The following is a 14,630-nucleotide window of genomic DNA, read 5'->3' on the forward strand; positions in this document are numbered from 1 at the left end:
AAATAGATGAAAAGTGTTTTTTCTCACCCTCCCCAGCATAACTGGAAGACTGACTTAAAAATTGCTGGGGTTTTTTTAATTAACAGTAATAGCACAGCCCCATATTTTAGCCCCATTGAATGTTGGGGGCTCATTTATGAATTTAATAACGAGGTGGGTTTTTTGTTGTTGTTGTTTTTGTTTTCTGTACCAAATTTGTATTTACCCAGAATGTTTCTTTTCATACTCCCATAGACTTCTGCCTCACCCTTGAGGCCATTTCTCTGCTTATTGGCATTTTCAGAAGTGGATGGGATAAGAAATAAAAGGAGGTGAAATTCAAGCCAGTTCCCTTCATCTGGGCATCTGAATTATCGAATCCCCTCCATCACCCAGACTTGATTTTCTTGGTGCGGAGGAGACGCGTGTCTGATATTGTTCTCTCTCCTCTTCCATTTCCAGGAGGGCTGTTGGCCTGCTGCCGTGCTGCTGAACAGTATGCAGTCCTTCCGGGAGCAAAGCAGTTACCACGGAGACCAGCAGAGCTACCCACAGGAGGTACACGGCTCATCCCGGATAGAGGAGTTCAGCCCGCGTCAGGCCCAGATGTTCCAGAATTTTGGGGGCACAGGCGGCGGCGGCGGCGGCAGCAGCGGTGGTGGTGGTGGTGGGCGACGGGGAACGGCGGCGGCGGCAGCGATGGCTAGCGAAACCTCCGGGCATCAGGGCTACCAGGGTTTCAGGAAAGAGGCCGGAGACTTTTACTACATGGCAGGCAGCAAAGACCCCGTGACGACAGGAACCGCGCAGCCGCCTCAGCGAAGGCCTTCGGGGCCCGTGCAGAGCTACGGACCCCCCCCAGGGGAGCAGCTTTGGCAATCAGTACGGGAGCGAGGGCCACGTGGGCCAGTTTCAAGCACAGCACTCTGCCCTTGGTGGTGTGTCTCATTACCAGCAGGATTACACGGGCCCTTTCTCTCCAGGGAGCAGTGCTCAGTACCCGCAGCAGGCTTCCAGCCAGCAGCAGCAGCAGGTACAGCAGTTGAGACAGCAGCTTTACCAGTCCCATCAGCCTCTGCCACAAGCCACCAGCCAGCCGGCGTCTGGGTCGTCCCATCTGCAGCCGATGCCGCGGCCCTCAACGCTGCCGTCCTCCGCTGCCGGTTACCAGCTGCGCGTGGGTCAGTTCGGCCAACACTACCAGTCCTCCTCCGCCGCCGCCTCCTCCTCCTTCCCTTCTCCGCAGCGTTTCAGCCAGTCCGGCCAGAGCTACGACGGCAGTTACAGTGTGAACGCAGGCTCCCAGTACGAGGGCCACGGCGTGGGTTCTAACGCCCAGGCCTATGGAACACAGTCCAATTACAGCTATCAGCCTCAATCTATGAAAAGTTTCGAGCAGGCGAAGATGCCGCCAGGGCCGCAGCAGGGGCCGCAGCAGGGGCCGCAGCCAGCGCAGCAGCCACCCCAGCACCCCCCCCAGCATGTGATGCAGTACGCCAACGCTGCCGCCAAGCTGCCCCTGCAGGCCCAGGTGGGGCAGTACAGCCAGCCTGAGGTTCCTGTGAGGTCCCCCATGCAGTTCCACCAGAACTTCAGCCCCATCTCGAACCCTTCCCCAGCGGCCTCTGTGGTTCAGTCTCCAAGCTGTAGCTCCACCCCGTCTCCTCTGATGCAGGGTGGGGAGAACCTCCAGTGTGGGCAAGGCAGCGTGCCCATGGGCTCCAGGAACAGAATTTTACAGTTGATGCCCCAGCTCAGCCCGACCCCCTCAATGATGCCCAGTCCTAATTCTCATGCTGCGGGCTTCAAAGGGTTTGGACTAGAAGGAGTGCCGGAAAAGCGACTGACGGATCCTGGGCTGAGTAGTTTGAGCGCCCTGAGTACTCAAGTGGCCAATCTTCCAAATACTGTGCAGCACATGCTACTCTCCGATGCCCTGACCCCTCAGAAGAAGACCTCCAAGAGGCCCTCCTCCTCTTCTAAGAAAGCAGACAGCTGCACAAACTCCGAAGGCTCCTCACAGCCTGAAGAACAACTGAAGTCCCCCATGGCCGAGTCGCTGGATGGAGGCTGCTCCAGCAGCTCCGAGGACCAAGGCGAGCGGGTGAGGCAGTTAAGTGGCCAGAGCACCAGCTCCGACACCACGTACAAGGGCGGGGCCTCCGAGAAAGCTGGCTCCTCCCCGGCACAAGGCACTCAGAACGAAGCCCCCAGACTCAATGCCAGTCCCGCGGCCAGAGAAGAGGCTGCCTCGCCCGGTGCTAAGGACACACCGCTGTCGTCCGAGGGCAACCCCAAAGTCAATGAGAAGACCGTTGGGGTGATTGTCTCCCGGGAAGCCATGACAGGTCGGGTAGAAAAGCCTGGTGGGCAAGATAAAGGCTCCCAAGAGGATGATCCCTCAGCCGCTCAGAGGCCCCCCAGCACTGGAGGGGCAAAGGAAACCAGTCACCCGTCAGTCCCACAACAAGAGCCCCCCCGGGGGAGGGAGCAAAGGAAACAAGAATGTAGATAATAACTCCAACCACAATGGAGAGGGAAACGGCCAGGGCGGGCACTCTGTGATGGGCCCCGGTTTTATAGGCAGGAGTGAGCCTAGCAAATCTCCTGGAAGCCTGCGCTATAGTTACAAAGATAGTTTCGGCTCAGCCGTGCCGAGAAACGTCAGTAGCTTTCCTCAGTATCCTACAGGACAAGATAAGGGGGATTTCTCTGGCCACGGGGAGCGAAAGGGGAGAAATGAGAAGTTCCCCAGCCTGCTGCAGGAAGTGCTTCAGGGTTACCACCACCATCCTGACCGGAGATATTCTAGGAGTACTCAGGAGCATCAGGGCATGGCTGGTGGCCTGGAAGGAGCCACGAGGCCTAATGTCTTGGTCAGTCAAACCAATGAGTTAGCTAGCAGGGGCCTTTTGAACAAAAGCATCGGGTCCCTATTAGAAAACCCACACTGGGGCCCTTGGGAGAGGAAGTCAAGCGGCACGGCTCCCGAAATGAAACAGATCAATTTGGCTGACTATCCAATTCCCAGAAAGTTTGAAATAGAGCCTCAGTCATCAGCCCATGAGCCCGGGGGTTCCCTCTCTGAAAGAAGATCAGTGATCTGTGATATTTCTCCACTAAGACAGATTGTCAGGGACCCGGGGGCTCACTCACTGGGACACATGGGTGCCGACACCAGACTTGGGAGGAGTGAACGGCTCAATCCAAGTTTAAGTCAGTCAGTCATTCTTCCAGGTGGGTTGGTATCCATGGAAACAAAGCTGAAATCCCAGAGCGGGCAGATAAAAGAGGAAGACTTTGAACAATCCAAATCGCAAGCTAGTTTCAACAACAAGAAATCTGGAGACCACTGCCATCCTGCTAGCATCAAGCACGAGTCTTACCGAGGCAATGCTAGCCCTGGGGCAGCCCACGATTCCGTCTCAGACTATGGCCCCCAAGACAGCAGACCCACGCCAATGCGGCGGGTCCCTGGCAGAGTCAGTGGTCGGGAGGGCATGAGGGGTCGGTCCCCTTCGCAGTATCATGACTTCTCAGAAAAACTGAAGATGTCTCCTGGAAGGAGCAGAGGCCCAGGCGGAGACCCTCATCACATGAACCCGCACATGACCTTTTCAGAGAGGGCCAACCGGAGTTCTTTACACGCTCCCTTCTCTCCCAACTCGGAAAGCCTGGCCTCTGCTTACCACACCAACACTCGGGCTCATGCTTATGGGGACCCCAGTGCAGGCTTGAACTCTCAGCTCCATTACAAGAGACAGATGTACCAACAGCAACAAGAGGAGTATAAAGACTGGAGCAGCAGTTCTGCTCAGGGAGTGATTGCCGCAGCACAGCACAGGCAGGACGGACCACGGAAGAGCCCAAGGCAGCAGCAGTTTCTTGACAGAGTGCGGAGCCCCCTGAAAAATGACAAAGATGGCATGATGTATGGCCCACCGATGGGGACTTACCATGACCCCAGCGGTCAGGAAGGGGGGCGCTGCCTCATGTCTAGTGATGGTCTGTCTAACAAAGGCATCGAATTGAAGCACGGCTCCCAGAAGTTGCAACAAGAATCTTGTTGGGATCTTTCTCGGCAGACTTCTCCAGCCAAAAGCAGCGGTCCTCCGGGAATGTCCAATCAGAAGAGGTATGGGCCGCCCCACGAGGCTGACGGACACGGGCTCACCGACACGCCACAGTCATCCAAACCCAGTAATGTTATGCTCAGGCTTCCAGGCCAAGAGGATCATTCGTCTCAAAACCCCTTAATCATGCGGAGGCGGGTGCGTTCCTTTATCTCTCCCATTCCCAGCAAGAGGCAGTCACAAGATGTGAAGAACAGTAACACCGAAGATAAAGGGCGCCTCCTTCACCCACCAAAAGAAGGCGCCGATAGAGCATTCAATTCCTATGTGCATCTTTCTCACAGTCAGGATGTCAAATCTGTCCCTAAGAGAGAATCCGCCAAGGACCTTCCAAGTCCAGATAGTAGAAACTGCCCCGCTGTTACCCTTACAAGTCCTGCTAAGACCAAAATACTGCCCCCCCCGGAAAGGCCGGGGGTTGAAATTGGAAGCTATAGTTCAGAAGATCACATCCCCCAATATTAGGAGGAGTGCATCCTCGAACAGCGCGGAGGCTGGGGGAGACACGGTCACTCTCGATGACATACTGTCTTTGAAGAGCGGCCCTCCCGAAGGCGGGAGTGTTGCTGTTCAGGATGCCGAGATGGAGAAGAGGAAAGGTGATCTGGTGTCTGACCTAGTGTGTCCAACAAGCCAGGAGTTGAACATTGAAAAGCCCCTGCCAAGGTCTGCAGAGGAGTGGCGCGGCAGTGGGGACGACAAAGTGAAGACAGAGACACACCCAGACACGGTCACTGCTGGAAAGGACCCCCCTGGCACCATGACATCTGCGACCTCACAGAAGCCTGGGAGTAACCAAGGGAGACCAGATGGTTCCCTTGGTGGGACTGCACCTTTAATCTTTCCTGACTCAAAGAATGTACCTCCCGCGGGCGTACCGGCCCCTGAGGCAAACCCCAAGGCTGAAGAGAAAGACAATGACACAGTGACGATTTCCCCCAAACAAGAGGGTTTCCCCCCGAAGGGGTACTTCCCCTCAGGAAAGAAGAAGGGGCGACCCATTGGTAGCGTGAACAAGCAAAAGAAGCAGCAACCACCGCCTCCACCCCCGCAGCCCCCCCAGATACCAGAGGCTTCCGCAGATGGAGAGCCAAAGCCAAAAAAGCAGAGGCAGAGGCGGGAGAGAAGGAAGCCTGGGGCGCAGCCGAGGAAGCGGAAAACCAAGCAGGCAGTCCCCATCGTGGAGCCCCAAGAACCGGAGATCAAACTGAAGTATGCCACCCAGCCACTGGATAAAACCGATGCCAAGAACAAGTCTTTTTTCCCTTATATCCATGTAGTAAATAAGTGTGAACTTGGAGCCGTTTGTACAATCATCAATGCCGAAGAGGAAGAACAGACCAAATTGGTGAGGGGCCGGAAGGGGCAGAGGTCTCTGACCCCGCCACCCAGCAGCACTGAAAGCAAGGCGCTCCCAGCTTCGTCCTTCGTGCTGCAGGGCCCTGTTGTGACCGAGTCTTCTGTTATGGGGCACCTGGTTTGCTGTCTCTGTGGCAAGTGGGCCAGTTACCGGAACATGGGCGACCTCTTTGGACCCTTTTATCCGCAAGATTATGCAGCCACTCTCCCGAAGAACCCGCCTGCCAAGCGGGCCACGGAGATGCAGAGCAAAGTGAAGGTACGGCACAAAAGCGCTTCGAATGGCTGCAAGACGGACACTGAGGAGGAGGAGGAGCAGCTTCAGAAGGAGCAGAGGAGCCTGGCCGCCCACCCCAGGTTTAAGCGGCGACACCGCTCGGAAGACTGCGGCGGAGGCCCTCGGGCCCTGTCCCGGGGGCTCCCTTGTAAGAAAGCCACCGCCGAGGGCAGCAGCGAAAAGACTGCTTTGGACTCAAAGCCCTCCGTGCCCACCACTTCAGAAGGTGGCCCCGAGCTGGAGTTACAAATCCCTGAACTACCTCTTGACAGCAATGAATTTTGGGTCCATGAGGGTTGTATTCTCTGGGCCAATGGAATCTACCTGGTCTGCGGCCGGCTCTACGGCCTGCAGGAGGCGCTGGAAATAGCCAGAGAGATGGTGAGTATGGCGCCCCCTGCCGGGCTTGCTCTGCCTGTTTCTTCCTCCTTTACCCGCCCCCCCAGCCTTGCTGTTTATTCTTCGGCGTCACATGGTAATTCCTCCAGATTAGAGCCCCTGGGCCCACACGATGGACAGAAAATGGAGTAATTTGTATGATTTGTTTAACTTTGATTTTTATCGGGAATACGGGTCCCTAGGTTACAGAGTCGTGTTTGGGCAGCACCGCGTAGCAGAGCGAGCGTCCCTGCTCTACCCCTCCTCCAGCCCGCCTGCCGACTGCTCTGCTGCCTTCCTCGCTTTCTACACAATGAGCTTTTGCTGCTCTTTGTTTTGTTTATTGATCCTTTTCCCCCATTTTTCAACATCTGCCTCTGTAATGCTTACAAAGTGTGCTATGATTCTATTGCCTTTCTTCTGAAACTTCATTTCCCTAGAATTATTAATTCATGTCGTTACGGCTTTTCTTGGACCACATCTCTCTAATCCAAACTTGACAACAGAATGTTCATTCTTTAGGTCGGTTTCATAACTGTTATCCTGGGGTGTTCGTCATCATTGTCACTCCCTTCTTTCCTCCAGCGAATGCTGTTTCCTGTACCCCGTGTCTTTGCCTTTCTTAGTCTGTGCCCTCATTTAACACAGTGCATCATCCCTGAGGAGTTTCCCGAGATCTTGGCTTGTATGAGAATATGTCTCTATCCCATCCTCATGTTTACTTGAGGGTTGGTTGGGTATAGAATTCTAGATTTGAAACAGTTTTCTCTCACTGTCTTGGAGTCCTGGTTCCTGACTTGTCCTCGAGCTTCTGGCGCAGCATTGGAGGGGACGGGAGCCGTGTGTGGTTTTCAGTCCTTAGTGTGAGTGTGTGTACCGCCTTTCTCCTCTGCAGGGTTGGAGGATCTTCTCGGTTTCCCTTGGGGTGGGTCTCTTCACTCGCTGTGCTGCTCCCACTGGGAGATCTTGCCGTCTGTAAACTCCTGTCTCCCACTTGGGGAAGTTTGTCATGTGTTGTTTCTTGGATAATTTCCTTCCCTCTGTTTTCTCTGTTCTTTCTGGAATCCTGTGAATTAGGTACCTCCTGGATCGATCCTCTGGCTTTACCTTTTCTCTCCTGGGTTCTCTCTCTCTCTCTGTCTGCCTTTTTGTTCTAATTTCTCCATGCTCTCTTCAGCTGTACCATCTAACTATTTATTTATTTATCTTCATTTCTGATATTCTCAAAACATCTCTCTTCTCTGAACATCCCTGTTGCGGGGACTGCTAACTGCTTGAATTGGGCTGGGTTAAGGACCTAACTCCTCTTAAAATTTTGAGCTAATGACCTGGTTTCTGGCCCCACTTTCTGAGACACTTGCTTCCCAGGCTCTGTGCCACTCAGTGGCTGGTGTTCTTTTTTTTTTTTTTTTTGCTGGTGTTCTTTCTAGTGGCCCCTCTCCTGCGCTCATTCCTCTCTGTGCCGTTCACACCGCTGGGTTGCGCCCTCTTTGTCTGATTGCCAGCGTCCGGAAATGGGGACATCTCTCGTGTGTGTTCCCTTTCCCGTTCTTGGTTGTCCTCGTGAAGTTGTCGTATAAGTTTATCCCTTTATCTTTGTGGGAAGGGAAAAGATGTGGAAATGTGTGTTCAGTCTATGATACCTAATTACGTAAGAGTTTTTGTATTAATTTATATTTAGAATTTACCATACTTGACAAATATACCGATGATTTTCAGTTACAGTGAATAAGGATTGTATCAGCCTGGATCATGGTATTCTTGGATACTTTATACTGTTCTTTTGCTCGCCCCCTATACTTCCCCCCCGCCCCGCCCCGGCCAAGGCACTATATTTTATCATTGCCTTGTCTCCAGAATTTATAAGAGTGTCTGATAAAAAGGAAGTCAAGGCTATAAACTACAGTAAAAAATGTAGTTAATATGAAGTTTACATACATATCTTTTTATATTAGAACATTCTAATTCAGTCACACGAGGAGGAGGAGCTTGCTTTCCCTCTAAGACCCTCCCCCACCACGTGAGGTTTTTTCCTCCCTTCTTCCCTCTCCATCACTATAGTCACTCCCGATCCCCAGGTTTGGAATAGATTTGCTTCTTAGACACGGTGACATTTTACAAGACAAAAGTCTTAAAGGGACATAACATTTAAGACCCTAAAGTACAAAATTCTTTAAATAGTCAATTCTGAGTACTCCCTAGTCTATCAGTCATCGTCTTGCCTCATTTGGTGGCCTGCCTGCCATATTTAGTGGTTTGTTTTGTTTGGTTTGTTATATTAGGTGTGTGTCCCTGCCCATCTGCCAGTGTTTTCTTTATTTCAACATAGAATATTATTAATATCTCTCAGAGTAACTTCTGTGTGTAAACTGTTGAACATTCTGTAGCAGTAATTGGTAATCAGTAATCAGCAGGTTAACTTCTGCCCAGCAGATCCCTAAATCCTGTGTCTCAATCCAGGTCTAGTTTATAGAAAGTAGAAGGCACCTGAGAATGATATGACCACCCTAAGCCACAGGTGGTCCCTCTGTCCCAGAAAGGTTGATGACCCGCAGGCCTGCCTTTTAAAATTCCTAATCGGGAATCCGTGTCTTTAGAAAGTGACAATTTAGCTTACTACTTTTCAGCTTTGATCCCAAAGTAAAATCAGGCATGTTATATAATTAGAACAGATATGCTGAATATGATAAATCATTCTCTTTTGCCCATCCCCCCCCATCGTCCACTAGGTGGTTAAGATAACATGAAGCAATTTAGGTAGAGAATATTGAAAGTGTTTTTTGTTTTTTAAAATATTAATTTCAGCCTCAGCTATTTCAGAAGTACTTCAAATTAATCATATGTTCTAAGGGATAAAAGTTGGAATGCCTCATTTAAAGGTAAAAGGCATAAAAGCAGGTATTTTTGTCCCTAGGCTGCTTCTATATAGTGGAGGTTCTCTGGTTGGCTCCACCAGGGCTGCAAATGCCACCATCTCTTTTAATAACGGGTTTCAGAACCCAAACAGTGGACCAGTCTTTTTTTTTCAATTGAGATATAATTGACCTGTAACGTTATATTAGTTTCACGACAGATCTTAAATAAATCTGAGACTGTAGCTTTATGCTTATTTCCTTATATTGTACTCACACGATGCCAGGGTCCTTTAAAAATACTAAACTTTTGGGGCACCTGGGTGGCTCAGTCTTTGGGCATCTGCCTTCGGCTCGGGTCATGATCCCAGGGTCCCGGGATCGAGCCCCTTCTTGGGCTCCCTGCTTAGCAGGAAGCCTGCTTCTCCCTCTCCCACTCCCCCTGCTTGTGTTCCCTCTCTCGCTGTCTCTGTCAAATAAATAAGTAAAATCTTTAAAAAAAATGAATGCTTTAAGAAAAAAAATACTAGACTTTTCTCTTCCCTCAATTCCATTTTGTTTATGTAACATCCCTGTTTTAGAATAGATGCTAGCTTTGTGTATTGAATTTAATTTCTCAGTACACTTCCACATCTGTTTTATTCCCACAAGCCACCCAGTGAGATGGGAAGGGAGACGGTACCATCCCATTACCCTCAAAATAAAGGATGACTTGGCTTTAGCGATACACGCTCGGGTGGTATAGCCCAGGGATGCGCTGATTTTAAAAATGGTTAAAAAAAAAAAATACTGCTTTGGCTTTTTGAGCTGACTGATGTTCCACTATGACTACAAGATCTTTTTCTGTTTTATTTGCCCCCTTTATATTCTCCTTTTCCTGATGTACTTGAGAACAAATTAAAATTACACTAACTTGCCTTCTCTTATTTAATTTGATAGATGCTGTTTCAATTTGTCAAGGCCACTTTGACTCTAGTTTTATCTTAGGTTTTAGCAGATGCTTTCAATTTCAGTCCGCTTAACAGGCATGCTCCCAATCCTATCATGTTGAGATAAGGCCACATATATTTCATTAGAGATCCATTTTGGCCCATGTATTTATCAGGTGTTTTGACAAGCATGATATAACAAAATAATATGAAGTCCTCGAGAGACAGTAGCTCCCTCCCTGTAAGTGTCATACTGTGAAAATTGTGGAAAACTAGAACATTCCTGTTCCAGCAGATGGCCTTCACTCCCCTTCCTTTTCTGAGGGTGGAACTTATTCCATTCATTTCTGCAAGTCCTCTTTGGTTTTGTCTGACTTTGACCTCTGCCTATTTATCTTGGTCTGATTGTATATGTGAGCCCACAGTGACCTCTGGTCTGATGTGGATGGTGTGATAGAGGCACTTGCCTCTTAAACAGACATACGTATAACTTGGTATATAAAAGTCACGTTTGCTACATTTAGGAATGTGAAGGCCTTCAGGGTTCAGGATTATGGCGGCAGACAGGGATCTCTAGTGTCCTCTGCTCTCAGGAGAGCTGGCCTGTGTTTATTCCTTTCCCTTCTTTCTACCACCACCTGGGCTGACAGCTCCCCTTCCAAACAGATTCTTAACAGCCTCTGTGGGAATTTGTGTATGTTAACTGGATTTGGGTTAATTTTCTTTTGATCAGTATATTAAGGATTATATATAAAGGTTTTTTTTTTTCAAGTTTTACTTATGTAATCTCTGCACCCAGCGTGGGGCTCGAACTCACAACCCCTGAGATCAAGAGCCACATGTTCTTCTGACTGAGCCAGCCAGGTGCCCCTGAAGTTTGTTTGTTTGTTTGTTTGTTTATTTAATAAAGATTTTCTTTATTTATTTGACAGAGAGAGACACAGCGAGAGAGTGAACACAAGCAGGGGGAATGGGAGAGGGAGAAGCAGGCTTCCCGCTGAGCAGGGAGCCTGATGCGGGGCTCGATCCCAGGACCCTGGGACCATGACCTGAGCCGAAGGCAGACGCTTAACAACTAAGCCCCCAGGCAACCCCCTGAAGTATATTTTTAACACAAGTTTAAATAGATCCGTCTTCCATCTCTAATTTACTTTAAACTGTGACAAAAAACCTGATTTGGCAAGTGTAAAAGTATTAATATATCTATGACATTATAAAAATGTAACTGCATGTTAAAACATCAAAAACAGATCAGCCTCTCTGGTTATGTGTGAAATAAAGGCGTTATCCTATATGCTCCCTGAATTTCCATCTGTGCTCCCTAAGTTAGTAGTGGGCTGCCACCCACCCAAGGATGCTGCCACCCACCGAGGTCCTGCTGAAGCCTTCCCACGGAAACTCCTGGTCTCTGCTTTTGACTCGCCAGACGCATGCCCCACAGTGACTGACCCTCCCCTGTACCCTCTCAAAAGCAGAGACCAACCCTCCCCTGTACCCTCTCCTCATCCTCCCTCCCCCTCCCCTTCCCCCTCCCCTGGCTTCCTTATGCTCTTTCCTTTCCTCTCCTGTCCCCTCTGGAAGCTGTCACCTGATCTTCCTTGCCACAGCTCACACTGCTTTCCCAGCCTGACTGTATTAACACATTCAGGCACCAGGGTTCATTCATCCCTTTGTTCCTGTGACTTTCAAAGTTGTGTGATTATCTTATTACCTGTTTTTCTTAGTACTACCTGTGTGCTCTCTCTTTTATATCACGTAGTGATGACCTTGAGACTAAACGAGAAAAGGGTCATTTTCTCTCAGGATTTGGTTTTTCTAAATTCTAAAGAATATCATGAAATTTGCAGTTTTGGAATTTTATTGCTTATATAATGTTACAGAATAAATTGTGACAAATTGAAAGAGTTTTCCTACAGTCTATTTCTTTATTTCTTTTAGGGATGGAAGGATGATGAAAGAAGCTTTATACCTGATTTTAAAATAAAACTTATAGGAATGCATGGGTAGTACAGTCGGTTAAGCGTCCGACTCTTGATTTCGGCTCAGGTCATGATCTCAGGGTCTGAGGTCTCATGATCTCATGCTGGGCTGGGAATGGAGCCTGCTTAGGATTCTCTCTCTCCATCTCCTTCTGCACCTCTACCTCCCTCTTTCCCCATGCTCTCAAAATAAATAATAAAATGTATAAAGGATAGATTATTTGAAAATGCTAAAGGGAAAGGACCATAAACAAGAATATTGACAGGTTACTATATATACCAGGCCAAATAATTCATCCCTGAGATGTTACACTAGTTACTGATAATGTGTTAAAAGAGCTCACGTGATCAAATTGCATGCAAAAGTAGGTATTCATTTCAATTCAACAGCTGTCTGAGTCCTTGCTAGAAAACCAATACAAATCTGAAGTTAGAATGCTGTAAGGGCCCTTAGCTCCCTTCACAGGTCGGGGAGCCTTGGCCCCAAGTCCCACGGTTGTTGGCGTGTGAGGAACAGCACTTGGCAGCAAGGCTCCAGGACCTTGTCAGGAAGGTTTATGCGATTCACACAGAAAGTGATGCCTTGCCACACAGTTCCCGCATGAGAGCTTGAATTTTCCAGGACGTACAGCTTCCTTTATTCCATACTGTTAAGAAAAGTGGAGCTTCCCCCCCGCCCCCTGGCCTAACCTCTTACCCCAGTCCAAGGCCAATTTTGTAGGACCCTGAAGGCCACCAACTGCAGACCCATTTTTTCCCATCTTCCCATTTATTGAAAAGAAGTCCGATAAGGGGAAATCCATTCAGCTTAATCGTGCCCTCAGAGATCCTCCTCACCTTTCTGCCTTGGCCATTCTGCTCAGCAGCTGGGGAGGTGGGGGTTAGGTGAGAGTCCTGGAGTCACATTGCTTCATGTGAATTTCAGCACTTGGCATTTCCTAGCTGGTCACTTGCTCACGGCGCTTAGCCTCTGTGCTTCACCTTCTTGATCTATAAAATATGGAAACTGATAGTGCCTGTTGTAAAGAAGGTTGTCAGGAACATGAGTGACTCTTTGGAAGGTACATAGAGAAATGTTGGGCCAGTGCTGTGGGCCAGCATCTGTCCTAGGGTGGTGTCCTTATGTGTTCTAGTGAAGATGTGTTCCTGTTCGCCCGCTTAGCTGTAGTTCATGTAGCGTTCCAGGCCAGCATAACTAGCGCTTCTTCCTAGGAAGGGAAGTTGCCCTGCATAGGAAACAGCCATTTTCTTTGCATTTTTACTCTTGTGGGAACTCAGGTTTGTGGGGAGCAGGGTGTGTGGTATTTAGGGTGCAGTGTTAATTAGTGTCTTATGATCTAGCAGCAACCCACACAGACGTTCTCGGGAGTTAGATCGTTCAAAGGAGAGGAGGCAGAAGGAAGGGAGTAAAATCTGCCTTGCACGTTAAGTAAAAGCATTAGTGTTCTTGGGAGTTGGTCATTTTTTGATAGTGATTACCTAAGGCCAAAGTAAAGAGTCTACCCAGTAATAAAGTTATTTTTTTAAATAAACATTTTTGATGGGTCAGCGCTGTAAGGGAGATCCAAAATAATTAAGAATTCATAGAATGATTCAGAGCAACCACACTCCACCTCCCCCCTCACCCCCCCTAAGTAGCTAATACGTATATGAGGACTGCAGAGGGCTGTGTTGTAGCCTAAGGGTTGAGCCTTTAATTTATGGGCAGTGGGAAACCACCAGCAGTGTTGAGCGTGTAATATCACACGATCAGGTTTGTGGCTTATAAAGGCAATTCGGGAGAAACGCGTCGGAGGGGAGGGAAGAAGCAAGTCCACTGGTTGAGAGGCTGTGGCATTGATCTCTCTAGAGATGCTAGGGCTGAAGAAGGGGCAGAGAAGGGAACCGGAAGGAGTGGACACATACTAGGATGTTTTGGAATTTAAAGTCGATAGAATCCAGAAACCGATTAGGTGTGGCAGGTAAAGGGAAGTGAGGGATAAAGCTGAGGTTTCCCATTCAGCGGGCAGGTTGGCCGGTGGGGTGGGCTGGGTCAGACACCAGTAACCGCAAAGACGGGATTGAGGTCAAGGGAAGGGAGACCTTTATTTTGTAGCTAATGTGGAGCAAGCAGAAGAAACTACTAGGTGTGAAAGCAGTCCAACCGAATCTGCACGTTCAGGTCGTCGGCACTCTGGGTCTCTAGTACGGTACTTTTCATAAGGAGTGGCTGGTTTTTATTTAGCTTTTTGCATAAATGTAAAACCAGGAAGCTTAATCCGGGTTGCAAGAAAGTAGGAGGAAATAGGAAATCATGAGATCTTTTTTTTGTTGTTTTAGTCCCACATAGAGAACTCTGAAAAGCTATCAGAGACATCAAGCTACCATTATAATTATTGCCTGTAATGTGGTTGGGAACGGGAGGGGGTACAGAAGAGGTCATTTGCTACTTTTGGCTTTCTAATAATTTTTCAAGACATTGACATTATTGACAACACAGTGGAATACGAAATTGCATTTAATTATGGTGAGAGAGCTGATATGAAACATTTACTTTCTGGGGCCTGGAAAAAGCTCTCTTGTGCATGGTAGCACCCCATTTTCTCGGAGTTCCAGGATGTAGCTTCAGGCCTCTCTGTGTTGAACGGAGACTAGACAAAGTGCATGCACTTTACTTTGAGGTCAGATGGGTTCTGAGGTTCAGATTGTCACTATGCACGGATACTTATTTTTGGAGGGTCTGAGACAGTTCCACTCACAGGAAG

General features: G+C 48.9%; 1 protein-coding gene across 1 annotated transcript in view; it reads left to right on the forward strand.

Annotated features, from left to right (window-relative positions):
* The first annotated feature begins 477 nt into the window (after nucleotides 1-477).
* Nucleotides 478-14,630, forward strand: part of TCF20 (transcription factor 20) — a 55,683-nt gene continuing 41,530 nt past the window's right edge. The window contains 4 exon segments of the mRNA XM_021687454.2: nucleotides 478-831; nucleotides 833-2,457; nucleotides 2,459-4,508; nucleotides 4,510-6,129. Of these exon segments, the coding sequence (XP_021543129.2) occupies nucleotides 478-831; nucleotides 833-2,457; nucleotides 2,459-4,508; nucleotides 4,510-6,129 (5,649 nt within the window).

This window comes from Neomonachus schauinslandi, chromosome 5 (genome assembly GCF_002201575.2).
Source record: "Neomonachus schauinslandi chromosome 5, ASM220157v2, whole genome shotgun sequence".
Classification (NCBI taxonomy): domain Eukaryota; kingdom Metazoa; phylum Chordata; class Mammalia; order Carnivora; family Phocidae; genus Neomonachus; species Neomonachus schauinslandi.